General features: G+C 43.9%; 2 protein-coding genes across 7 annotated transcripts; both read right to left on the reverse strand.

Moving 5' to 3' along the window:
- Window positions 1–4,015: 4,015 nt before the first annotated feature.
- LOC123485084 (methylosome subunit pICln-like) lies at window positions 4,016–7,888 on the reverse strand. 6 transcript variants are annotated; one of them, XM_045215964.1, is made up of 9 exons: window positions 7,626–7,887; window positions 7,149–7,276; window positions 6,574–6,710; window positions 6,343–6,489; window positions 5,961–6,071; window positions 5,786–5,791; window positions 5,510–5,683; window positions 4,379–4,473; window positions 4,016–4,251 (listed from the first exon to the last, which is right to left on the reverse strand). In XM_045215964.1, the coding sequence occupies exons 2-8, from the start codon at window positions 7,265–7,267 to the stop codon at window positions 4,406–4,408; spliced, it is 762 nt and encodes a 253-aa protein (XP_045071899.1). In that variant the 5' UTR covers window positions 7,268–7,276; window positions 7,626–7,887; the 3' UTR covers window positions 4,016–4,251; window positions 4,379–4,405. The 6 variants fall into 6 exon arrangements, with proteins under 6 accessions (XP_045071899.1, XP_045071896.1, XP_045071912.1 ...); XM_045215961.1 differs by having other exon boundaries at window positions 7,543–7,887; XM_045215977.1 differs by having other exon boundaries at window positions 6,343–6,465; window positions 7,543–7,883.
- Window positions 7,889–9,531: 1,643 nt separating this feature from the next.
- rsf1a (remodeling and spacing factor 1a) lies at window positions 9,532–24,683 on the reverse strand. Its single transcript, XM_045211520.1, has 18 exons — window positions 24,486–24,683; window positions 23,267–23,358; window positions 23,044–23,136; window positions 21,122–21,327; window positions 20,051–20,214; window positions 18,953–19,896; window positions 18,360–18,817; window positions 17,920–18,046; window positions 17,547–17,759; window positions 17,206–17,310; window positions 17,058–17,137; window positions 16,891–16,939; window positions 16,674–16,780; window positions 13,097–13,164; window positions 12,363–12,537; window positions 11,973–12,205; window positions 11,632–11,805; window positions 9,532–11,202 (listed from the first exon to the last, which is right to left on the reverse strand). Exons 1-18 carry the CDS (start codon window positions 24,637–24,639, stop codon window positions 10,661–10,663), a joined length of 3,984 nt encoding a protein of 1,327 aa, XP_045067455.1. The 5' UTR covers window positions 24,640–24,683; the 3' UTR covers window positions 9,532–10,660.
- Window positions 24,684–27,375: the final 2,692 nt, after the last annotated feature.

Consider the following 27,375-nt stretch of genomic DNA (forward strand, 5'->3'; position numbering starts at 1 on the left):
TAGCAACGCCCACCCACTACACTCGTTTCTGGTATGAGAGTGGTCAGGCTGAAGCTCAGTCGTGTGCTTATTTGTCTGTCTGACTGTCTGTTTCAATAGGAGGTGAGGTGGGTCTCGCCATGAGTTTCCCCGATTACATTTTGAGGCTGCGTCTCAATAATGTGTCGCTTCCTATCCTTGTGTCCTCTCCTTGTGTCCTTCTCTCCTTGTGCCCACTGACAGGTGCAGAGGTCAATCACTGGGACGGATTTTACATTAGCCTTATTCAGATTTATTATCATCATCATTTATCATCATCAGACAAATCACTGAATCCGCTGAAGGAGAGGATATAAGGAAAGGAGGAGAGAAAAGTGTGTGTGATTGGTGAGGGTGATGGGCATTGACAATTGTCTGTCTCAAATGGCACTCTATTCTCTTTGTAGTGTACTACTTTTAACCAGGGCCCATAGGGCTCTGGTTAAAAGAAGTGTACTATATAGGGACCTAGGGAATAGTGTGCCATTTGGGACATAAAGATACAATACATGTATATGGTATGACATCATTAAATCTGTACAACTACTGTGCTCTCTGGTGGTGGGTGGGGGGATCACACCACACAGCCTGGCCACAGTATAGCACAGGGGTGGGCAAATATTTTGGCTCAAGGGCCACATTGAGTTTTTGAAACCAAGTGAAGGGCCACATACTATATGTGTGACAAAACATGTGAAGCCTTTATTCATTTTCACATTGACACGCAACTACTAGTGTACTGTAGCTGTACATATGCTTGCAGAACAATTCTACCCTTGTACCATCCCTACCCTTGTTGTTTGTGAACACATTTTCCACAACATTTTCACAAAATTGATATAATTTATGACATCACAGACACAGTCAAACACACACACAGATCCTACATCTCTACCCTTGTAAAGTACAATCAAACTTACAGTCACAATATGCAAACTTAAAAATAGATTTATATTATATGACTGGAGACATGATAAATGTAACAGCAGATGTGTAAAATGTTCTAAAATTTGAATGAAACATATGGTAAGAGCATCCTTTTCATTTGGAATGGTCTATTTTTGAAAGGCCCCAGAGTCTGCAACACCACTAAGCAAGGGGCACCAACAAGCAAGCAGCACCATGAAGACCAAGGAGCTCTCCAAACAGGTCAGGGACAAAGTTGTGGAGAAGTACAGATCAGGGTTGGGTTATAAAAAAACATCCCACAGAGCACCATTAAATCCATTATTTAAAAAATGGAAAGGATATGGCACCACAACAAACCTGCCAAGAGAGGGCCGCCCACCAAACCTCACGGACCAGGCAAGGAGGGCATTAATCAGAGAGGCAACAAAGAGACCAAATATAACCCTGAAGGAGCTGCAAATCTCCACAGCGGAGATTGGAGTATCTGTCCATAGGACCACTTTAAGCCATACACTCCACAGAGCTGGGCTTTACGGAAGAGTGGCCAGAAAAAAGCCATTGCTTAAAGAAAAGAATAAGCAAACACGTTTGGTGTTCGCCAAAAGGCATGTGGGAGACTCCCCAAACATATGGAAGAAGGTGCTCTGGTCAGATGAGACTAAAATTGAGCTTTTTGGCCATCAAGGAAAACGCTATGTCTGGCGCAAACCCAACACCTCTCATCATGAATAGTTATGCACGCTCAAGTTTTCAGTTTTTTTGTCTTATTTCTTGTTTGTTACCCTTGAAAAAATAGGGTAGGCATGTTGTGTAAATCAAATGATACATAAAAAATCCATTTTAATTCCAGGTTGTAAGGCAACAAAATAGGAAAAATGCCAATGGGGGTGAATACTTTCGCAAGCCACTGTACATAACCTTTGGTTTGCTCCTGGATGTTCTGCTTTTGTGGAGCAATTTTAATTTAATGCAAAGTGTGTGATTTGTATGACTAACAATGCAGGCAGAGGCATCAGCCCACCAAAGGCCTGAAGGACCTTTTGAACACATAATGATGGATTTCATTGAGTTAACTCCATGCTATGGGTAACTGTTATGCCCCTGGCTTTGATGTATGTGTGTGGAAGAGCGCATCGAACCACAGGTTTAGCGCCTCATAAGATACTTACAGGGAGACCCATGAGGATGTTAAACACCCCCTTCCCACAGAACAGGTTAACCTTGACGGGTTGCAAGGACCAGATGGTGAGCTATTGCGCTGCACTTAACCGTGTTCTGAAGTCTGTCTTTCCCAGGGTAAAAGCGGTTTCGCCTGAACCAAAGGGAGGACAGCTCCACAAGCTACAACCAGGTGATTGGGTGGTCATTAAGGACCTCCGCAGAAAGACTTGGCAGCAGCAGCGTTGGACCGGTCCATTTCAGGTCTTCCTGACGACCCAGACAGTGGTGAAGGTTGCAAAGAGGTCTACATGGGTACACGCCAGCCACTGCAGGAAGGTGACCCACAACCCGGACGAGAATGTATCAGCTGATGAATCATCATAGGCGACCCCAGTGGCCAAAGGGAGGACCAGGACTGGACTCTACGCATCATGTTTGTTGCTTTCATGGTTAGTCTTCTCATTGCAGCTGTGGTATGGGTCCTGGGAGGAGCAGAACAACACAGAGCAGCGAATGAAACCAGTCCAGTTGAAAGAAACACCAGCATAGTCCAGCAAACAATAGCCGCTCCACCGCAAGACGAAGTAGACGATCCAGCCCCTGGCATAACAGTAATGGGGCAGCAGGGCACACTGGGAGAAGTAGCCTCACTGAAAACAGCTGGTATCAATTCACCAAGTTTATGGTTGACAATAGTGTTCACAGGAATGTGTCATGTTTTGTTTGTGCTGAAGTTCCTCATGCATCCACAAAACCATATACCATTATTCCTGTAGCCTTGCCCGAATGCGGAATGATAGCATTAAGAGCTTTGGCTAAGCATTGTGATGGTGCAAGTAGTGTTGAGTGTTGTGTGAATGCTACCCAAGTCCTCCAGGTTACCGGCGTAGAAGTTAATGATACAAGCAGTGAGGGAGAAAGTTTAAACTGTACAACCATGTGTTACAATCTGTTTTCAGGTGTAACTACCTGAAAGGGCTCTCGCCCAGAGCTGCTAACCATTGAAGAACCATCCTCGCCTCATGCACTGTGCATGTGTCGTAATGTTACTGATACACCATACCTTTGGTGGTTAGGTCAGTCTCGCTGTCAAAATTATTTGCATTGGTCTAACCCCGCGGATGTTATTGCCTATAATATGCCCATCAGAAATGGCCAGGTTAAGTCAAGCCCTTCCCCATTAGTGCCAGGTCCAATGGCCTTAGTGAACACATATTGGCTTTGTGGAACAAATGTTTGGCCTAGTCTTCCTCCTTGTTGGTCAGGATGTTGCACCCTAGTGAGACTAAACACTTCCCTTATGATAATTCCAACGCAGCAACCAAACCGGTCTCAAAGGAGAAGAAGAAGTTTGAGCAAACCCAACTCAGATCCCCTAGGCGATCAACCCCTTGCGAAACATTTTGGAGAGGACTTCATGCTCATGAAATAGATAGGCTGGGTTATGTTCTTGAAGGGTATCTTAACGCAACCATGCTTGGGTTTGATTTCTGTAGTGTAAACCCATTTCATGAAGCTCCTGATGAATAGTTATTGTGCTGACATTGCTTTCAGAGGCAGTTTGGAACTCAGTAGTGAGTGTTGCAACCAAGGACAGATGATTTTTACACGCTACGCTCTTCAGCACTCGGCGGTCCCGTTCTGTGAGCTTGTGTGACCTACCACTTCGTGGTTGAGCCGTTGTTGCTACTAGACATTTCTACTTCACAATAACAGCACTTATAGTTGACCATGGCTGCTCTAGCAGGGCTGAAATTGTATGAACTGACTTGTTAGAAAGGTGTCATCCTATGACGGTACCACGTTGAAAGTCACTGAGCTCTTCAGTAAGGCCATTCTACTGCCAATGTTTGTCTATGGAGACTGCATGGCCAGTGTAGCTCCTATTTTACTCCTCTGGAATGTGCACAGAACATAAAACACGCTGTTCTTCATACAAAAACTATTTATTTATTGAAGAGATTTCATACAAAGACAACACTGCTCCCAGTTGGGGAAAACACAGTACAACTGGTCTTCAGGTACAAAACACAAGAGAGGAATTCTGTGTGTGGAGACGAACAGAAAATGATGCGTTGGGGACAGGAAGTGGAGAGGTTGTATTCTCCTCCTATCCCACAATGTACCACAAGTGCTTTGACTGGCAGTAGAGTTGAGTTCCATCTGAGAGAAGGAGAGGGAGGGGGGAGAAAGACAGAAAGACACTTAACTACAGTACGGTAAGCAGGTCCATAAGGTTGACAGCAGGATGTGGATTTAAAGGTGATCACAAAACATCACACTAACGTACCGATAATTACAACGTAATGATATATTACTAGTGGTCTACGTCTGCATCTTCAAACTGTCCGGCCACCGTCGACCCTGCATCCACCTCCATCCCATCTGTAAAGACAGACATAGAAATAGAATGACTAGAACAGACAAAGCAGACTTATCAGCCAATATAATCATTATCATTAAACACATACTGCTTTCTTCATGCTCATGTGTCTGTAATAGGTGTGGGCTATGCTCAGTACTACATACACGCTGGTCAATCTGAGAGTGAGGAGAAGGAAGGGGCTCTGAACACCTTGAATGACAAAGTACATGTGACCAAGTCACACAGGAAAAAGCCATTCATACTGGAAATCCAGCAGTGCGTGTCAAACAAACCTGGCCAGATTGATTTACTATACTGAGTTATATTGACTTACTAGCTGAGTTACAATGTACAGTCTGTTGACGTTATATTTCAAGAACATTAGCGGTGGAAGATGGCAGCAGCCAGTGAGTATTTACGGCTTGTTGCTAATCTCTGACATACAGAGCTACAGCTCTCTGATATTAGCAACGTAATCTAGGTGACGTTACAGCAGGTTGTAGCACAACCTGACAGTAGAAATGGTTCAAAACGGGCTTAAAAATCATACCTTTATAACTTTTCAAGCAATCATACCTCCATCAGTTTAACTACCGGTAACAAATCAAATATTATGATGAAACAGATTATTATATTTGTATACTTTTGTGTTGTATGTTGGAACAAATGCACAGGTTTTGAATTTGCTGTGTTGCATATAGAATGCAACCAATCACTGTTATGAACTAAAACCAAAAACATGACTGAACACCATTTTAACTAAGAACCATAGCTAGCAGGTGTTTATTCTTGCTGATTTGAATGTGTGATTTTTTTTTTTTTAATTTACCTGATTTGTTATTTCGGCCTATGTGTTCAAATTCATTATATTACATATAAAAAAATATTTTTTTGTGGCAGCGGTAGAGGAGTGTGTGGCGGTGGTGCTGCTGGGTGGGAGATGAGCTGGGAAGCGTTCCAGTGGCAACAGCCTCCTGGGACTAGACAGCTCTACCCTTGTATCCTGTGTTTGAGTATGTGTGTGACCTATACTTGTACGATGTATGTGTGACCCACCATCAAACTCTCCATTGGCCTCATCAGTGCGGACCCCAGCCATGTGAAAGGTGTTAGCGGCAGACTGAGCTAACATGCCCTCCAGTCTCTGTAGAGTGGCCTGGCCTTCAGCCGTCAGGCCCGACACACCCTCCTCATATGTACAGAATGACGGGATATCACCCTGACCATGCTCTGGAGGACAGAGAGAGAATCCCACCTGTGAGTGCATGTGTGTACCTGTGTGTGTAGTAGTAGCAGTTGATAGGGTAAGTGCGAAGCTGTTAGGCTTCTTACCTGCCTCTTTTCCGTTGAAGGGAGAAAGAAGGTTGAGATAGCATGTTAGTATTACTCCATCTATGTGAGTTAATGAACTATATGTGAAAGCGTATGTGTGTGTGTGTGTGTACTGTTTGTAGACGTGTGTGTGTGTCTGTGTGCTTGTATAAATGAGTGTGTGTGTGTTACACACCTGCCTCCTCCACATTGTACTCATCTCCGTCAAAGTCCCCGTCGGAATCTTCGTCATCTGGGTCTGGGTGCAGGGCCTGACACTCACACATCGCTGAAAACATAGACTCCACTGGACACACACACACGTTAGGGAAATCTGTGTTCTGATGCCAGCTAGCATAGTGATTACAAACTAGAGCTGCATGTCAAAGAACTGGAGAGCCAAAAGCTTTAGACATCCCTAATGCATGTGTGAAGTGAGATGTTTGAACTTGTTATTGGCTATTGTACAGCACTTGTTGTATTATATGTGGAAGATGTTATTATCTGTGACCTGCTTAATAAAAGATGCATTTACTTTAATTTAGCCCTGCCCTACTAGACATCCCTCTCCGACTTACATGCTGCCTTGTCGCTAGGGACGAAGCGGATCTCTGTGATCCCCTCAGACTCATCTTCCTCACTGCTCTTATCCTCATCCTCCTCATCATGGGCATTCTCCTGCATCTCTGCCTCGTTCTCATCTGGGGAACACCCACAGACACACACTTTTAAGATCTTCTTACTCATTCACAAGTTTGCGTTTCACTGTGAGTTTGACATTTAGCATGATGGACAGCTGTGTGTCTCACCATTGAGTTTGGCATTGACCATGACGTATAGATGTTCCTGTGGGTAGGCGCTGAGGTCTCGTGAGATGGCGTGCAGGCTGATAGTGGGGTACTCTAGAGAGAAGCCCATCCCTGAACCGTCAAACCATGACAACCGCCTGGAAAACACAGGAAAGCAACATAATGACTACTAGTCATAGGGTGAAAACTCATTGTATTTCCTTGATTCATCGTGTCCTCCCTCCTTGCCTCCTCAAAACGGAGGAACGTCAGCTCTTCCCCGCCAATGTGCTTTGAGAAGGCAACAAGGAGGGAGGGTGTGAGGCAAGGAGATGTGAGGAATCAATTAGATACAATGGAGATCCACTCCAAGTCATTGACTAGTTAGCTAGCTAACGTGATGCAAAATTCAAGTTCATGGTGCTCCAGTTGAAGTTTATATTTTCAAAGCAAAAACACATAGGACAAATGTCAGTCTTGAAACTTACAGATTTTAGGACTTTAAATAAATTAGCTAGCTAGCTAGCATGCTAACTAACAAACGTCAACTGGCTAACAATGCTAATTAGCTAGCTAGCCACCAGAGCGTCACATACGTTTCAGCAACGTAGAGTGTCCCTGCGCCGAGACCCTTCCCGTCCAACACCGCCGTGGTCTCGACTTGTTCATGCCGGACTCCCTCGCTGGGTGGAGGGACACTCCTTAGCAGAACCATCCTCGGAAACTGATGGAGATGACGGCAGAGAGAACAATATTTTGGGTCGGTCCGGAGCTGTCAACAACACTGCCCTTCTATGACCTGGCTGGCTATTTCGTTTCCCAAAGCTGCCTATTTAACTCTGGTGAACATAAACGGATAGCTAGACGTCTGTGCAGGCAAGACAAACACGAAGACGATATAGCTAGTTAACTAGCTATCGATAGCCTGAAGAGTTAACGTTAGTTAGATTTATTCAGTAGACATTCCCCAGAAACGTTAGTGCCACTTGCTTGCTCGGTAGTATTTACTCGATCCAGCTCCCCACGCTGCTTTCACTGCTAGCTAGGAGCTAAAGTTACCGTTCTTATTATACCTCAGCGGTAACTACTCCGCATCCCCCGCCAAGAAAATGGTTTGCACTAGTTACCACAGTCACAAAGTACAAAATGGCTCAAAAAAAGAACTCAAATGTGCTTTTTGGTCTTAATTTAAGGTTAGGGGTCTTATTATAGCTCAGAGTTAGGGTTAGGCATAATGTTACGTGTGGTTAACGTAAGGTTTCAAATCAAATGTTAAGATAAATAGTCGAAATAAGCGAGGTGTATGACTTTGTGGTTGTGGTAAATAGTGACGACCAAGAAAAGAGGAGTAGAGACAGATATTAGAGAAAGGAGAAGGAACAGCGACGGCAAGAAACATTACCGCCAACTACAGGTCGGGGGTGTACGAGGAAGTGATGATTTTCCTCTTCCTATTAGTCGCGGGAAAAGTTAAAAACAAGAAGACATGTTCCTCGCTTTGATCAAACATTGATATTTGGCTATAACACTGTCAACAAGCTTATGTTCGATATTATGTACAAACGGACAAGTGCCAGATCGAAACTTGTATTTATTCTTAAAGATAAGAACCGCCGTAAATCCTGTATAGATGCTAGTCTGAGTACCAGTCTCTTAGCTAACGTTCCACTCCTTGCCATTGCCAACGTTTTTGGCACATGACATGGAGTACAGGGAGTGGAATGTTAGCTAAAGAGACTGATACTTAAGCTAGATGGATAGAAGAGAGAATAAGTGGACTACTTCACCAGCGAGCAGTGTGTTGTGTTCAGACCATTTCGAGAAGACTGCTAATGTTTACAACCCAGACCTGCTAGATTCACGCCAGTATAATCTTTGACGACAAAGAAGATGCAGTGCCGAGTATTTGTGTATTTAATAAAACCCCTGAAGAGCCCAAAGTAAATCAGGGGCCATTGTGAAAAGGCTCAAATTGGAGTTACTGCTATGTTGTCTGCTATGAGAGTAGTCTACATTGGTGAAGTGACTACAAAAGTAGGCTACTTCCTAGTTATTACTATGCAGGCTATGGACCATGGGCCCCATCCCATTTCTCAACCTGTTCATTTTTCCAATATTTAAACCTTACTATTTATTTGGTTTACTAACACGTTTGCACATTCTTATTCTAGATTTAGCAAACTGCACTAGGTGGCCAGGCCGTTAAGTCAAATATGCACCAAAGCAAAATATAGAACCCAGGAAACTCAAAAGACAGTACCACTACCTATGGCCATGGTAACAGCAACACAGTTCTGCCAGACCACTGAGACAACCACTCCTCCACAGGAACACAACAGTAGATCTGGACACAGAAGAAAGCTGCATGTTCAACACCTGAAGAGATCTTAAACCAGGAAGATGAAGGCACTTCTATTCCATATATAGCGCACTACTTTTGACCAGGGAATAGGGTGCCATTTTGGGGCACATACAGAGACTACTGTTGAGCCGAGGAGATGGCAGCAGGCCTACTGGACTCCTGATAGCCTATATATACACTGTAGTTTTTATCATTAAAATGTTTAAACATCTTTAAAAAGCTTAACGTAAAAATTATTACTGTAGGACAGGGATCATCAACTAGAACATAATTACAAATAATTTGTAGACTGCAAGAAACCCAAACAGATATAATATTTGACTAAAACAATTTCAAACCTTGCTTACATTTGTATACAATCACGTGTCTATTATGCATGGGAATACTTGGGAACAGATTTCCAAAATTAAAGTCACTTGGAGCTGATTGGGGGGCCAAATAAAACCACCATTTGGGGCAGCTTGCCGTAGGAAGTACTCAATGATTGTGGTTATATTGGTATAACAGCAAACAAAAACACACCAATTGTGTCAGTCAATGAACATGTCATCCCATTGCATTGGTCCACTGTGTAGTCCATCTTTGTATAATAAAATATTTCAAAAGCAGACAAGATGCATTGTGAGATGCTTGAATATTGGTTTTTAATAACTTATAAAACACCTATGTTACAGCACCAACTATAAACATACTGTACATACACTGTGGATGAATAACAGGGTGATTTCTTGTTTGTTTTTTCAGACTGAACATTTCAAAATATTTGTTATTTTTGTGGGGAGAAACCAACAAAGAACAGTGAGCTCGAATGATAGAATCTACAAGCGGTTCAGATGGAACTCTGATGATAAAAAACAGACAGTGGACTGAGGGCCAGATACAGCATTCACACCTGGGGCCATATTCATTAGGGCACACAGCAGCAAAACATTTAGCAAGTTCAGGTAGTCCCTCCCTGTTTCAGTCCTTTTTCTGACTAATGAATATGACCCCATCTTCTCAAATAGTAGTAGGATGTAGAATGTATAGACTGGACTGAAGAGTAGTAGACTACGGTGGAGAAATGATTCAGTCCTCACTGAGTGAGAGGAGGAACACTTCAACTAACACATAAAAACCAACAGTGAATTGATTTACTGAACATAGCTAGTTAGACCGTTTGCAAGTGTCCATCTGCCAGCCCCCAGTGTACTGTAGCTATAACTACAACTGTATCCAGAACTGTAGTTGTAACTGTGGTCAAATCTGCAAAGTGCCATTTGAGATTAATCAACCTGTATGAATCTCTTTCTGGTAGTCATCTTCCTGGTTCACAGCAGAACAAAAGGAGCAGCTCTTCCATTGGTTTAAAACATCCAACTCTCTATTTTTTGGGATAATTAAGCGCTCCAGTCCATTCGTGCTCTCTCCTTCATGGAATATAGAACACTATTTTACAGGGAGACAGAAGAGAGAGGGGAACATCTAGTATTTTACAGGATCAGCAGCCGAGCAGAGAGAGTATCTATGTACAGTCCAGAAAAGCTAAGGCGGGTGTCTGTCTGGTGGAGGTCAGGACAGTCCTTCACTCTCTGGCTGTGTATTGTGTGTCTGTGTGCTGGATGGTGCTAGTGCGTTTGGTCCAGTAGTTATTCATCCTGTTTAGAGGAAGGGAGGAGGAGGGGAAGGAGGGATGATGAGGTAATGAGAAAGGTAGTTGGTGAAAGGCAAGAAAGTAAAAAACTAAAAGTAACAGTCTGTATGTCATCATGCGTCTGACTGGTCAGGAGGTGGGGGGCTGTTAGACCCGTTCTGCCCAGCTCTGGCTGCTCTGTCCCTGGGTAAGGCTGCGCTCTCAGCCCCAGGCTTCATTGAGCCTCTAGAGGCCTGCTGTCCGTTAGGGCTGTTTGATTCCTTGTCTTTTGACGACGGCTTTCTCAGCTTCTCCTCCTCCTCCTCCTCCTCTTCTTCCTCCTCATCCTCCTCCTTATTTTTTCCCTCTTTCTCCTCCTCTTCATCAGAGTCGATGCGGTTAAGTCGTTTGCGGATAGGTCGATCTTCCTCGGATGACGACTCCGATTCCCCTTCATCATTATCATCCTCATCATCTTTAGTGGAGGATCTGCATTTCTTCAGCAGAGCTAGACGTTTCCTCCGCTGTTCTATCAACACCTCCCTCTGCTTCCCTCTGCCCATCTTCTCTCCTCCCCTCTTCTTTCCCCTTGTTCTACTCTCCTCCACCTCTTCTCTCCGCCTCTTTCCCCTCCTTCTCTTCTCTTCCTCCTCAGACTCTCTGGAATGGGAGGATTCTGAAATAGAGGGAGCGAGTGGCGGATTCAGACAGCAGCAGGAGTTAACCCCGCATTCAGACACTAGCATCAAAAACGTTCCTTTGCCTGGCACAATGGAATCGATGGCCAAAGCTGCCGCGGAAATGGTTAAAAATAGAAAACTACTCTATTTTCTCTGCGTCTGGTGACGTGTGTTTTCCGCTTCATCCAGCCAACCAGAAAATGTTGGTTTAGGGACAGTGATCGGTTTAGATTGGTTTAAATTTAGGAGGGGGAGTGGTGGAACTTTATCGGCACGCTTTCACTTGCGGAAGCAGAAGCTTTTTTTGCCGCTAGTGTCTGAATGCGGGTTGGTTATGAATTGTTTACATTCACTAAATGACAGTCTGTCAAGTTCCACATGGACCTCCCTAATTGGGGGCAGGGATGGTAACCATAGTAACTGACCATCGCTGTTTGAGCTGGAGAGACGACGGCGGCAGGGTTTGGCCTTGTCCTTATTGGTGGTTGCCTGGGAACCCTCAGATTCCGACGTCTCGCAGTAGTTCACCTCCCTCTTCCGGCCCCGCCTTAAACCACACCTCTTCCTGTCCCCATCGCTGTCACTGAAATCACTGGTCTCTACAGACAGAAAGAGAAAGAGAGAAGCAGAGGGACAGAGAGAGAGGGAGGGAGAGAGAGTTTTCTTTTACTTTCAACTGAACATGTTCTTTAACCTCCAGCACCAAACCTCTGGATTTCTGTTTGTGTGACATCTTTTCCCAACTCATATTCCAAGCCTTACTCACCCATCTCCTCTTCCTCTTCACTCTCCTCCTCCTCCTTCCCCCATCCTCTCCTCCGTCTGCGTGGGCGTTTCTTGCACTTTGCTGCGGTCCTGGAGGTCCTGGTGGTTCTCTGTTTAGGTGCCTGTCTCTGTGCCCGTGTGGACTGGCTTACAAAGCCCGGGTCGCTGACAAAGCTGTCCACATCACTGGCTGCTTCCTCATCACCTGACGCTACAAACTCCTCCTCCTCCGTACTACACACACAGACACACGTTAAAAGTTTGCATTTATAGTGCTCAAACAAAAAATTCCTCCACAATATGGGGGGTAGCTCCAATGCGTAGCACCCACCCACACACATATCCACGGAATTACTAGGAATGACTTAAGGCCAGTCAGGCACAAACACACCTGGCACTGAGCTGAAACTCCTCCTCGCTCTCTGCAGCCGTGCTGTCGCTCTCCAGGTCGTTGAGTCTCCGCCTCTTCCTGCTCCTGGTGGGAGGGGCCAGAGCTGTGGTTGGTCCTTGTTTCTCTTTCCCCTCCTCTGATAGGATGGTGGCCATGTCCTTACCCCGCCCCACTCCTACACACAGGACCACAGGGTTACACACTCACAACAACACGAACACAGTTAGGCCCCTATTCTGTCATCTAAACCCTCTTGTTCCTCATATTGGATGCATCCAAAATGACACCATATTCCCTTTATAGTGCACTACTATTGACCAGCGCCCTTAGGGCTCTGGTCAAAAGTAATGTACTATATAGGGCAGGGTTCCCCAACTGCCGTTATTTGGCCTCCCAAGTTTTTGGAGCAAATAATAAATAAATAAATATGTTCAACTATTTCCACGCATAATAGAGAGACACGTGATTGTATACAAATGTAAGCAAGGTTTGAAATTATGTTTTAGCCAAACATTATATCTGTTTGGGCTTCTTGCGGTTAATTTGCAACCTACAAATTATTTGTAATTATGTTCCGGCCCCCTGACCATCCGCTCAAGAAAAAAAAAAAAAATCGGCCCGCAGCTGAATCTAGTTGATGATCCCTGATATAGGGAATACGGTGCCATTTGAGACAGCCATTCAGTCCTCAGTGTACACACTCACTCCCTTTCTCTCTCTCCTTTATCTCTCACCTCCTCCATCCGCATCTCTGACGTCTTCCTCGATGGCTTCATCAATGGCGTCATCAAAGTCATCAAACCTGGAACACACACACACCCCAGGGTTTACGTTAGGAAAATGTGGAGCTGGACAATGCTGGGGAGAATGACTGCCCCCTCTCATGGAAGCCACGGAAGTTCAAGGCCGACCGCGGTACTGCAAGCTTTGTTAGTAGAAAACAGGATCCCCATTATAGTGAATGGAAAAATGGCCAAAAAAAATGTAAATAAAACATTTTTTGAAGACAATCATGGTACCAATCATTTCTTCTAATACACCAGATGTATGAACTTGAACCGACGGTTTTAAAATCGCGCCCAGAAGAAGTTAGAAGGATCATTTAGTTGCTAATGGCAGCCTGCAGTACCCCAGTCGGTCTTCAACAAGTTACTCAATGAGAGGGGGCACACCACTGAGCAAGCCTGCAACATCACTTCTTGGAGTAGCTCAAACTATACTGAACAAAAATATAAATGCAACATGCAACAATTTCAACGATTTTACTGAGCTACAGTTCATATAAGGAAATCAGTCAATTGAAATAAATTCATTAGGCCCTAATCTATGGATTTCACATGACTGGAAAGGGGTGCAGCCATGGGTGGGCCACACACGGAGCGAGGCTCTATGACTGTAGCTTATTGCCGCTTTGATGACTTATGATTGGCCATCAACAAGCTACACACGCCATGCTCCACTCTCGTGTAAAGCAATAGCAGCAGCATAAATTATACAATTTCTCTCTCTCATGCAGCAGTTGCGTTCGGATATGTACGGGCCCTTCCGGACAAGTCAGTTAAAATTACACATACCCAGACCAGTGACATTGTTATGTCTCCATAAGACGCCATCTTAACCGACTTAATTTGGCTTTAGAGCGCTATTGAGTCTTCACATAGGAATGAATGGTGTCATGTGATCGATGGCTTTGTCCATTCATATTTCAGTCATTGGTACAACTTGACCAGAAAGATTTTAAATTTTCCGGCCATTTGAGAAATTTACCAGACCCATATGCATTGGGTGCGTAACCCATTAGGGTGTCCACCAATTGTCCTCAATGAAGCAGCCAATAAAACGTCATTTTCAAACATTTGCCAAAATGCAATTCGCAGGAAAACAACACCATTCTATACAGCGCACCTGATATGAAAACCAATCGAACAGAAGAGAAATGCTGGTTTCAATGGCATATGAGGAAGTCTATATAAAATAATTCCACCTTTCTATGGTCGGATTTTGCCTGGGCTACTTTGAAGCAAGGTAAGACATGCCTCATAATATGAAGTAAAACATTCAGGTTTCAAATAATTAAGTACAGTGCATTCGGAAAGTATTCAGACCCCTTGACTTTTTCCACATTTTGTTACGCTACAGCCTTATTCTAAAATTGATTAAATAGTGTTTTTTCCTCATCAATCTACACACAATACCCCATAATGACAAAGCAAAAACAGGTTTTTAGAAATGTTAGCAAATTTATTTTAAAAAAATAACAGACGGAAATATGACATTTACATAAGTTTTCCGACCCTTTACTCAGTACTTTGTTGAAGCACCTTTGGCAGCAATTACAGCTTTGAGTCTTCTTGGGTATGACGCTATACAAGCTTGGCACACCTGTATTTGGGGAGTTTCTCCCATTCTTTTCTGCAGATCCTCTCAAGCTCTGTCAGGTTGGATGGGGAGCGTCGCTGGACAGCTATTTCCAGGTCTCTCCAGAGATGTTCGATCGGGTTCAAGTCCGGGCTCTGGCGGGGCCACTCAAGGACATTCAGAGACTTGTCCCAAAGCCACTCCTGCATTGTCTTGGCTGTGTGCTTAGGGTCGTTGTCCTCTTGGAAGGTGAACCTTCGCCCCAGTCTGAGGTCCTGAGCGCTCTGGAGCAGGTTTTCATCAAGGACCTCTCTGTACTTTGCTCCGTTCATCTTTCCCCTCCTGACTAGTGTCCCAGTCCCTGCCACTGAAAAACATCCCCACAGCATGATGCTACCACCACCATGCTTCACCTTAGGGATGGTGCCAGGTTTCCTCCAGACGTGATACTTGGTATTCAAGCCAAAGAGTTCAATCTTGGGTTCATCAGACCAGAGAATCTTGTTTCTCATGGTCTGAGAGTCCTTTAGATGCCTTTTGGCAAACTACAAGCGGGCTGTCATGTGCATTTTACTGAGGACTGGATTCCGTCTGGCCACTCTACCATAAAGGCCTGATTGGTGGAGTGCTGCAGAGATGGTTGTCCTTCTGGAAGGTTCTCCCATCTCTACAGAGGAACACTGGAGCTCTGTCAGAGTGACCATCAGGTTCTTGGTCACCTCCCTGACCAAGGCCCTTCTCCCCTGATTGCTCAGTTTGGCCGGGCGGCCAGCTCTAGGAAGAGTCTTGGTGGTTCCAAACTTCTTCCATTTAAGAATGATGGAGGCCACTGTGTTCTTGGGGACCTTCAATGCTGCATAATTGTTTTGGTACCCTTCCCCAGATCTGTGCCTCGACACAATCCTGTCTCGGAGCTCTACGGACAATTCCTTTGACCTCAGGGCTTGGTTTTTGCTCTGTGGGACCTTATAAAGACAGGTAGGTGCCTTTCCTAATCATGTCCAATCAATTGAATTTACCACAGGTGGACTCCAATCAAGTTGTAGAAACATCTCAAGGATGATCAATGGAAACAGGATGCACCTGAGCTCAATTTAGAGTCTCATAGCAAAGGGTCTGAATACTTATGTAAATGAAATATTTCAGTTTTTTATTTTTAATAAATTGGCAAAAATGTCTAAAAACCTGTTTTTGCTTTGTTATTATAAGGTGTTGTGTGCAGATTGATGAGGAAAAAACGATTTCATCCATTTTAGAATAAGGCTGCAACGTAACAAAATGTGGAAAAAGGGAAGGGGTCTGAATACTTTCCAAATGCTCTGTATATGCATCCAGCTCACATTGCAAAGTAGTGAGTGACACGCGGATAGCCTGCCTACCATAGCCTATGCATTTGAATGGCGAATGGGAGTTGCTTCAATTACCAGTTGAGGAAAACAATATGTAGTAGCTCTTTATAATAGTGGCCATCAAAACTGTTTTTAACACGCAATTGCATTTAGAATTGTTTCACTCCAGAAGCAACAATTTTGACAAGTGATATTCCACTCAAAATAGGCTCTGTATGCTGTAAGATAAATACGATGCATGACGACTAACGAAAATACACACGCCCCAATTTAATTCCACTAAATTTAGCAAATTAATTGATAGACCGATGAGCATGACGGTCAAATGCATTTACATCAACTGATATTTCCATCAATGAATTCCACTACATTTTGCAATGGGATTGTTTTTTCTCCCGGTCAATTTGGCAGGCAACAATTTTGTTTAGCAGCTTTATTTTATTTGTTTTTCCTCAGCCAAAAGCAATTACTGTCTAACTGAAGCCCTGGCACACACGCACACTATGAGACGGGAGTGTCACCATGATAACGTGACTTACCTATTTTATTTGATCTGTGCTGTCACTTCGCTTTCTCGCTCACACAAACACACACACACACACACCTGTAGCTGATACACTTCCTGGTTCTGGTAGATCTCCTTCCCAGGTTTTTGGTCTTTTTTGCATCTTTCTTCTTTGCCTGTTTCTCCTCCTCTTCCTCCCCTTCCTGCTAGAAACACATAACATACACACATTCAGACTATGATCATTTATTTTATGCACATTTGGCCTTCTAGACTCATTTTGCCTGATAGCCTAATTGTGTGTGTGTGTACTTACAGGAATGATGTTCTCCACACTGATTCCCACATACACCAGACGCTCCCTCCTACAGACAAAACACACAGGAATTACACAACCATTTCAGTGTTATGTGTGTGTGTGACAATGTGTGAGTGAGACTGTGTTTGACGTGTGAGACTGTGTGTGTGTGCTGTGTGTGTTACCTCCTCTCAGCTCGGTCTCTTTTCTTCAGAGCGCAATCCAGATTCTGCAGCTGCTCCTCTAGTCTCTCACACAGCAGCTTCTACAGAGACCAGGGACAGTGTTAATACACGCATGCACAAACACACACACACACTCTCTCTCACTTACGTGTTGGCAGGGCGGGCAGAACCATTCTCCCTCAGGTATGACCATGAGAGGGGGTCTGAGACAGGCGGTGTGGTAACCACTATCGCATGAATCACACAGCAGGATCTGCAGCAGAGAAACACACAGGTTGGTTTCATACGGAATGTATACACATTCATGTGCTGGGTACAAATAAAGTCATGAAATCAAGAATAGATAGTAATCTGCAGAAGGGAAACAGTTTTAACACACACTGTTTATGGATTCACAATAATGCACACAATATTTCATAAGTCATACGGATGCAGAGACTTAAAGAAACAAAAAACACAATCTCCTCCACACACACACACACTTCTCACCAGTTCAGGGTGGTTGGGGAGTCCACAGTGGCTGCAGGGATCTTCATTAGGCGTCTCCTCTGATTGGCCAGAGTCATCTGAGTCACAACCACTTCCCTCTCTCCCTCTCTCCTCCTCCCTCCCTCTCTCCTCCCCCTCCTCTCCTCCCTCATTCGGTTTGCATTTCTTCGCTCGAGTGTTTGACCAGCGGGTGCCTCGTTGTCTTCGTCTGCTCTGTAGACACACACACACACACACACACACACACACGGTTACAATCAATCACATTGATAACAAACATTTTCTTGGCTATGATCATTTTGATATTCATACAAAGCCTTATTCCTACATCACTTATAAATGAGTAAATTAACTTTTAAAACAAAGTAGTTACCTTTACAGTCCTGCTTTGTCCCTCAGGGTTTGCTCTCTTCTTTTGCCATTGAGCAGTCTTCTCCTCCTCTTCTTCCTCCCTCACTACTGGTGGTGCGTCTTGGCTCTCCACCTTGTTTGGGCTGGGTCTGTAGGTAGGGTTGATCAGTAAAATATCTAAATATCAAATTACAGAACAATGGCGACAGCTCCAACAATTCCAGCAGAGCTGGGGCACAGTTGGAGAAGATGGCCAAAGACGTGGAGAGCCTTTGTTGCTGCCCTATGCGCCAGCCGGCACGACGGGAATGAGTGAGTGTGTGATATTAAAGCAGAATATTGTATATATTGTTCAGCTCTACATGATAAATTGTCACCTCAGTTATTGTGATGAAAGAAGTTATGTTACGCTAATAATGATTGAGACATTGTGATGGGAAGAGATTCTATCATGGACCTTACCTGCAGATACGAGCCGATCTCCGCAGAGACCTCCCATCTCCCTGCTCCTCCCCCTTCTCCTCTCTCACATTCTCTCTCCTCTGGTTGGGAGGGATCTTTATCTTCAGCCTGATCCCTTCTTTCTGCAGCTCAGAGGAGGCCTCCAGGGGACCCAGCCGGTCTGCTGCTCCATGCCCAGCTCCCCTCACCCCGGCATGGGTTAGTGTGTCTGTGCTGAGGGCCTCTCCCTGGTCCTCCTGAACCTTCTGTCCTTCTACAGTCTGGCTGCTCTCTGACTCCTGCTCCTTCTCTCCTGAGGCACTCTTCTTCTTCCCCTCTTCCTCTGTTCCATGGCATCCCTCGCTTTTCTCCACATGGAGGTTGGTCTTTTTCTCTTTCGGGTTGTCATCCCTCTCTCCAGACTGGTCTCCATCTAACTTCTCCCTCGCTTTCTCTCTTCCATCCTCTCCTAACCTCTCCCTCAATCTCTCTCCTTTCTCTTTCCTATCGCTCTCTCCTTCCCTCTCTCTCTCCTCTCCTCCTGTCGGTCTCTCCTGTCCTCTAGGCTCCAGGGGTGTTGGGGCTCCAGTCTCTCCCCCAGGGCTCTTCCTCACCAGGACTGACTGCCTGCTCCTCTCCTTGTCTGGAGCTCTGGCCCTCTCCTCCCCCTCTTCTGACCCTGGTCTGATTCTCTCCGTACAGACCGATCCGCCATCTTGTTGCTGCGAGACCGGCCTGCAGATGACCCCCACATGACCTATACCCCCTATGAGCCCTCCAAGCCCATTTAGGGGAGCCCCCCCATTGGTCAGCTCCTCTGGCAGTGGGACAGCCAGGCCCCCAGGTGGAGCTGACTGCCTCCCCAGCTGCTCCTCCCTGGTATGTGTTACTGAAGGGTTACGGACGATGATGCTACTGCTAGTACTGCTGCTATGGCTGTTGTTGTTGTGTTGGTTACTGTGCATGTCATTGTTGTTGTGATGTGTGTTGATATGGTGACGGTTGGCGCCAAAGAGCTCTCTCTTCTTCAGTGGCATCTTGGCCTGCTGGTCGGTCCTCAGGGCCCGCTCCGCTTCCTCCTTCACAGGAGGAACTTCCTGTTTCATTGTTGCCAAGACGGGCGCCATGACGACGGAGACAGCATTGCTAGGGGAGTTGCTAAGCGTTTGGGGCTCCTCTTTGACGAGCGCGGTGATGGTGCTCACTCTGTTGTCAATCACTTCTGACCTCTCCTCCTTCCTCCAGCTCTGTTTCTCTCCCTCTTCTTTCTCACCTCGTTTTTTCTTCTCCCTTTCTTCCTTAATCTCAACTGCAATGTTTTCCTCCTTCACTGAGACTACCGGTTCAAGCTTGGTTGGGTTTTCCTTCTCTGCTAAAGACACCATGTTGTCGTCCGTACTTGTGGATTCTGGATAGGGAGAGGATCTACTCTTCTCTCGCTTAGCCTCCTCTTCCTCCTCCTTCTCGCTCTCTTTACTCTTCTTCTTGTCTTCCTCAGCCTTCCTCTTCTGTCTTGCCTCCTCCTCTTCCTCCTCCTTTACCTCTCCTCTAGCCTCGCCTTGAAAAATCACCACACATGTTGACATGTTATATTGCAGCTCTGGTTCCAACATTCATTCATAATAACATAATTATAATATATCAGTAGTGACAAGATGATCATATTACTACTAACTACACCATCATATTACAAGTAACAACAGAACCCTTACCCTCCTCGTCTCTTCTCCCCCTCTCCACAGGTTTGGCACAGTTGGACCCTCTCTTCTTCTCTCTGTCCATCTCTTTCTCTGTCTCTCCCTCCTCTTTCTCCTTGTGTTCTGAGTCCAGCTGGGTCTTCAGGAGGTCCAAAGCATCGGCTAAGTCATTCCGGGTTCTGAGGACAAACAGAACATTCTGAACATAAAGTATTTGCCCCCTTTCTGATTTTCTCAAGTTTTGCATATTTTTGATACGGAATGTTATCAGATCTTCAACCAAAACCTAATATTAGATAAACCTGAGTTTACTAATAACCCAAAAAATTGATACTTATTTGATTTATTTAATTAACAAAGTAATGCAATACCCAATTCCCCTCTGTGAAAAAGTAATTGCACTCAATAACTGGTTGTGCCACCTTTAGCTGTAATGACCAAATGCTTGCTGTAGTTGTTGATCAGTCTCCCAAATCGCTGTGGAGGAATTTTGGCCCACTCTAGCATGCAGAACTGCATTAACTCAGCGACATTTGTGGGTTTTGAAGCATGAACTGCTCGTTTCATCTCAATTGGGATTAGGTCTGGACTTTGACTAGGCAATTTCAAAACTTCAAATTTGTTGCTTTTTAACCATTTTCATGTAGACTTGATTGTGTGTTTTGGATCACTGTCTTACTGCATGACCCAGCTGTGCTTCAGCTCACAGACGGATGGCCTGACATTCTCCTGTAGAATTCTCAGACACAGAGCAGAATTCATGGTTCCTTCTATTATCAGAGAATTCTACAGGAGAATGTCAGGCCATCCAGTTATTGAGTGTAAGGGGGCAATTACGTTTTCACTCAGGGACATTGGGTGTTCCATAACTTTATTAATGAAATAGGTATGTAATTGTTGTGTTATTTGTTCACTCAGGTTCCCTTTATCTATTATTAGGTTTAGGTTGAAGATCTGATAACATTCAGTATAAAAAATATGCAAAAGTAGAGAAAAGGGGGAAAATACTCTCTCTTCTCAGCTGCTCCAACTAGGGTTGCAAAAAATATATCTTATCTATCCATCCATCCATGCATCCATTATTACCTGACGATACATCTCCAGGTGGATCCGTCCCAGTCGTCCTGTTCCTCTGTGTACAGGCGGATGTTGTGCTGGGCGTCAGTCTGCAGCCAGTACATCAGGCCCTGTCTGTCTCTGCCCAACGGCTGCAGCCTCATCGCCTCTGCCTCCTCCTCGTTCACCAACATCTTGAACTTCAGGTTGTCATCAAACTGGATCTCACACAGGTACTGGGGTCAAGGGTTAAAGGTCAGGGGTTAGAGAGAGACGGGGGTTTCCGTCAGACAGAGAGAGAGAAGAAAACAGTACAGTGCCTTCAGAAAGTATTCACACCCCTTTACTTTTTCCACATTTTGTTTTGTTACAAAGTGGGATTAAAATTGATTTCATTGTCATTTTTTGTCAACGATCTACACAAAATACTCTAATTTCAAAGTGAAAAAAAAAGAAGACTCATAATTAATGGGAAACAAAAACATTTTAGAATCACCTTCGGCAGCAATTACAGCTGTGGGTCTTTCTGGGTAAGTCTCTAACAGCTTTGCCAACCTGGATTGTACAATATTTGCCCATTACTATTTTTGTAATTCTTCAAGCCCTGTCAAGTTGGTTGTTGATCATTGCTAGACAGCCATTTTTAAAGTCTTGCCATAGATTCTTAAGACGATTTAAGTCAAAACTGTAACTAGGCCACTCAGGAACATTCAATGTCGTCTTGGTAAGTAACTCCAGTCTATAATTGGCCTTGCATTTTAAGTTATTGTCCTGCTGAAAGGTGGATTTGTCTCCCAGTGTCTGTTGGAAAGCAGACTGAACAAAGTTTTTCTCTAGGACTACGCTTAGCTCTATTCCTTTTCTTTTTATCCTAAAAAGTTCCCTAGTCCTTGCCGATGACAAGCATACCCATAACATGATGCAGCCACCACCATGCTTGAAAATATGAAGAGTGGTACACAGTGATGTGTTGGATTTGCCCCAAACATAGTGCTTTGTATTCCGGACAAAAAGTTAATTTCTTTGCTACCATTATTTTATTATTACTTTAGTGTATTATTGCAAACAGGATGCATGTTTTGGAATATTTGTATTCTGTACAGGCATCCTTTTCACTGTCATTTAGGTTTGTATTGTGGAGTAACTACAATGCTGTTGATCCATCCTCAGCTTTCTCCTATCACAGCCATTTAACTCTGTAACTGGTTTAAAATCACCATTGGCCTCATGGTGAAATCCCTGAGCGGTTTCCTTACTCTCCGTCAACTGAGTTAGGAAGAACACCTGTATTTTTGTAGTAAATGGATGTATTGATACACCATCCTGAGTGTAATTAATAGCTTCACCATGCTCAAAGGGATATTCAGTGTCTGCTTTTTTTTATTTAAATATATCCATCTACCAATAGGTGCCCTTCATTGCAGTTTTCATTGTTGAATCTGTACTTGAAATTCACTGCTCGACTGAGGGACCTTACAGATAATTGTATGTGTGGGGTACAGAGATGAGATAGTCATTCAAAAATCATGTTAAACACTATTATTGCACACAGAGTTAGTCCATGCAACTTATTATCTGACTTGTTAAGCAAAGTTTTACTACTGAAGTTATTTAGGCTTGCCATAACAAAGGGGTTGAATACTTATTGATTCAAGATATTTAAGCTTTCCATTTTCTATTAATTTGTAAAAATTTCTAAAAACATTATTCCACTTTGAAATGATGGGGTATTGTGTGTAAATCAGTAACACAAAATCTAAATGTAATACATTTTAAATTCAGGCTGTAACACAACAAAATGTGGAAAAAGTCAAGGGGTGTAAATACTTTCTGAAAGCAGTGTATATTATCAATATACTGTTCATACATTGAGTAGATATCACAGAGGAGGTAAACTGGTATATTAGTATGATAGTCTGCACAAGGTGTGTGTGTGTGTGTGTGTGTCTTACTTTGAGGATGCTGGTTTTGCACTCCATGCTCATCTCCTGGTATCCCTTGTGTTCCAGCTCCCAGGCCCAGCTACTGTTGATGTCCTGGCATACCTGGATGATAAATATACAGTCATTACAGGTGTACACACACACACACACACACACACACACACACACACACACACACACACACACACATACACACACACACACACACACACACACACCAAGCACAGCTCACCTTAGCCAGGTACCTCTCCCACTTGTCTGCAGACACAGACTTGCCAAGCTTCCTCAGCAGCTTGACATGCAGCTCCACCAGTGGCTTGGGAACTGAGAGATACACACACAGAGAGATAATACATGAGTTAATACATTAGTTTGTTATAAAACTAAACACACTGTCATAACACCAGCTAGTATAACACTAAAAACGTATTACAACACCCAATGTGCAGTGGGAATTTAAAAAAAAATAGCATTCTCCTTCTGGTATTCTGACTGTGCAATTCACATTGATTCACACTTTCTTGGAATTATTCTCAAAGATATAGCTAACAGTGGAAGATGTGGAGGTAAGATCAAAAGCAACTGTAATGCATTGTCATTTTTTGCATTATAAAAAAAAACACGACGATGTGTTTCGTGAACAAGGGAGGAAATGTGGAAAGAGCAAACAACGTTATCACAGCAGTCTACAGACAGTTAACTAACTAGCTAGCTAGTAACAACATCTTTCCTACAGATACTGTAATGTTTGTAACTAGCCTAGGTACGCTACACACAGTTAGCAAGATAACTAGCTAAATCGTGACAAGAAAGCCCCAGCAGCTACCATTATCTCTAAAGAGGATTTAAATAGTTAGAAACTGTGGCAAGTGTAAAGTCTGAGGAATTTGAAATCAGCGGTATTTTATTTGAATGAATTGATAGCCACCAACACATCTAACGTTAGCTTGGTTTAGCATGAAGTTGGCTAGCTCGGCTACATCACGCATTGCGCATGCGCAAAATTGACAGTCAGCCAAGTACTGTTTTTATCGGACTATTTTGACAACTGTTTACGACACGATTCGCCACAATACGAGATCGATTGTATTCAAATAGTATTTACTCAAACACACCTGGGGCTGAGTTTGATACTTTTCTTGCACTAGTATGGGCAGGCAAGCATGATGGAAAAGTCCACCTGATAGCTAGCTAACAAAATGAAGGTAGCTAACTAACTAGTTTGGTAATTCAAGCAGGAATGGCTAGCTAGCTATTTATCAAATAGCTAAGTAACGATTCATCTAGCTATCTAGCTACATCAATCAGTAACATTAGCCAGTTATACCCAGGCACATGTCACAGTGTGTGGAAACTCCCCCTAGCCAGTTAGCTAGCTCTACTGGCTCCCCCCTGACTACCCAGCAAGTCAGTGATGATGATGCTGAGACCCTCTTCCTCTCCCTTCCCACCTGTCGATGTGTCCCGGAGATACCTCTCCATCTGCGGAAAGGTGAGTTCGGGGAGGTCCAGGGCTTGTCCGTAGCGCTCCAGGAACGAGCAGACCACTGCGAAACTGGGGCAGAGACCGGGGTTTGAGCCCTGCGCCGCCGCTGAAGCAGCCATTTTTCCAGCCGGGGAGTAGGATGAGAATGAACGGAGTTGGGAGGACAGAAAATAGCCCACAATTCAGCGCGCCAACCATCGCATCATGGGTAGACGAACGGAGGGGGCTCTGTGACCAGGTAGTCCCCCAAACCACTATCCCCATAGGGACGCAAGTTTCAAACATCAACAATGTTCTTGTGGTTTATTATCTAGGCCCATATGATTACTAAACATTTCATTTGCTAGTAGGAATATGAGTAATGTAGCTAGCAGGCATATTTTAGGTGCTGTACAGTCTATAAATTATAAAGTTGCGGCCATTGTGCATGATATAGCTAGTCTTTTTATTTCATATAGCTACAGTAGTTGGCGAATTACGTCAGTGGATACATTATTAACAGCAATGTCCACTGTAACATCATCCGTTTATGTAAAATAGAAATGTGACTTGTGGAAAAAGACAGGAGGACCAGCACCGGTTGGATGCAGATCTTGCGCACCCCACCAATATTTTGAAGGATGGGGGCGTGTACAGACGCTAGAGGGAGAGTAGTCAACTCTGTATTTCACACAGTGCCTTCAGAAAGTAAATACCCCTTGACTTATTCCACGTTGTTGTGTTACAGCCTGAATTCAAAATGAATTAACTATGTATTTTTTCGCACCCATTTACACACAATACCCCATAATGACAAACTGAAAACATGTTTTACACATTTTTGCAAATGTATTGAAAATGAAATACAGAAATATCTCATTTACATAAGCATTCACAACCCTGAGTCAATACTTTGTAGAAGCAATTTGGTAGCGATTACAGCAGTAAGCCTTTCTGGGTAAGTCTCTAAGAGTGTTCCAGACCTAGATTGAGAAGCATTTGCCCATTATTCTTTTCAAAATTCTTCAAGCTCTGTCAAAGTGATTGTTGATCATTGCTAGACAACCATTTTCAGGTCTTGCCATAGAATTTCAAGTAAATTTAAGTCAAACTGTAACTCGGCCATTCAGGAACATTCACTGTCTTCTTGGTAAGCAACTCCAGTATACATTTGGCCTTGTGTTTTAGGTTATTGTCCTTCTGAAAGGTGAATTCATCTCCCAGTGTCTGGTGGAAAGCAGACAAAACCAGGTTTTCCATTAACTGAGTTAGGAAGGACGCCTGTATCTTTATAATGATTGGCTGTATTGATACACCATCCAAAGTGTAATTAACATTTTACATTTTAGTCATTTAGCAGACGCTCTTATCCAGAGCGACTTACAGTTAGTGAATACTTTATTTATTTTTTATACTGGCCCCCCATGGGAATCAAACCCACAACCCTGGCGTTGCAAACGCCATGCTCTATCAACTGAGCTACATCCCTGCCAGCCATTCCCTCCCCTACCCTGGACCAATTGTGCGCCGCCCATGAGTCTCCCGGTCGCGGCCGGCTGCGACAGAGCCTGGATTCGAACCAGGATCTCTAGTGGCACAGTTAGCACTGCGATGCAGTGCCTTAGACCACTGCGCCACTCAGGAGCTACTCAGGAGCTATTAACAACATTATCTCAATTGGGTTGAGGTCTGGTGATTGTGGAGGCAAGGTCATCTGATGCAGCACTCCATTACTCTCCTTCTTGGTAAAATAGCCCTTACACAGCCTGGAGGTGTGTTGGGTAATTGTCCTGTTGAAAAACAAATGATAGTCCCACTAAGCACAAATCAGATGGGATGGCGTATCACTGCAGAATGCTGTGGTAGCCATGCTGGTAAAGTGTGCCGTGAATTCCAAATAAATCACAGACAGTGTCACCAGCAAAGCACCCCCACACTATCACACTTCCTCCTCCATGCTTCATGGTGGGAACCACACATGCGGAGATAATCCGTTCACCTACTCTGCGTCTCACAAAGACAAGGCGGTTGGAACCAAAAATCTCAAATTTGGACTCATCAGACCAAATGACAGATTTCCACCGGGATAATGTCCATTGCTCGTATTTCTTGGCCCAAGCAAGTCTCTTCTTCTTATTGGTGTCCTTTAGTAGTGGTTTCTTTGCAGCAATTCGACCATGAAGGCCTGATTCACACAGTCTCCTCTGAACAGTTGATGTTGAGATGTGTCTGTGAAGCATTTATTTGGCCTGCAATCTGAGGTGCAGTTAACTCTAATGAACTTATCCTCTGCAGCAGAGGTAACTCTGGGTCTTTATTTCCTGTGGCGGTCCTCATGAGAGCCAGTTTCATCATAGTGCTTGATGGTTTTTGCGACTGCACTTGAAGAAACTTTCAAAGTTCTTGAAATGTTCCGTATTGACTGACCTTCATGTCTTAAAGTAATGATGGACTGTTGTTTCTCTTTGCTTATTTGAGGTGTTCTTGCCATAATATGGACTTGGTCTTTTACCAAATAGGGCTATCTTCTGTATACCACCCCTACCTTGTAACAACACAACTGATTGGCTCAAACGCATTAAGAAGGAAAGAAATTCCACAAATTAACTTTTAAAAAGGCACACCTGTTAATTTAAATTCATTCCAGGTGACTACCTCATGAAGCTGGTTGAGAGAATGCCAAACGTGTGCAAAGCTGTCATCAAGGCAAAGGGTGGCTACTTTGAAGAATCTCAAATATAAAATATATTTTGATTTGTTTTAACACTTGTTTTGTTACTACATGATTCCATATGTGTTATTTCATAGTTTTGATGTCTTCACTATTATTCTACAATGTAGAAAATAGTAAAGAAAAACCCTGGAATGAGTAGGTG

The sequence above is a fragment of the Coregonus clupeaformis genome, chromosome 5, assembly GCF_020615455.1.
Source record: "Coregonus clupeaformis isolate EN_2021a chromosome 5, ASM2061545v1, whole genome shotgun sequence".
In the NCBI taxonomy this organism is placed as follows: Eukaryota; Metazoa; Chordata; class Actinopteri; order Salmoniformes; family Salmonidae; genus Coregonus; species Coregonus clupeaformis.

Coding starts and splice junctions, on each gene's coding strand:
- LOC123485084 (XM_045215965.1), bottom strand. CDS start 7,267: ATGGTTCTGCTAAGGAGTGTCCCTCCACCCAGCGAGGGAGTCCGGCAT. Junction 6,072..6,342: donor CCCTAGCGACAAGGCAGCAT/GTAAGTCGGAGA, acceptor GTGTGTGTCCAG/TGGAGTCTATGTTTTCAGCG. Junction 4,474..5,509: donor GGCCAATGGAGAGTTTGATG/GTGGGTCACACA, acceptor CTGTCTTTACAG/ATGGGATGGAGGTGGATGCA.
- rsf1a (XM_045211520.1), bottom strand. CDS start 24,639: ATGGCTGCTTCAGCGGCGGCGCAGGGCTCAAACCCCGGTCTCTGCCCC. Junction 21,328..23,043: donor GCAAAACCAGCATCCTCAAA/GTAAGACACACA, acceptor CCTTGACCCCAG/TACCTGTGTGAGATCCAGTT. Junction 19,897..20,050: donor GGGGAGAAGAGACGAGGAGG/GTAAGGGTTCTG, acceptor TGATTTTTCAAG/GCGAGGCTAGAGGAGAGGTA.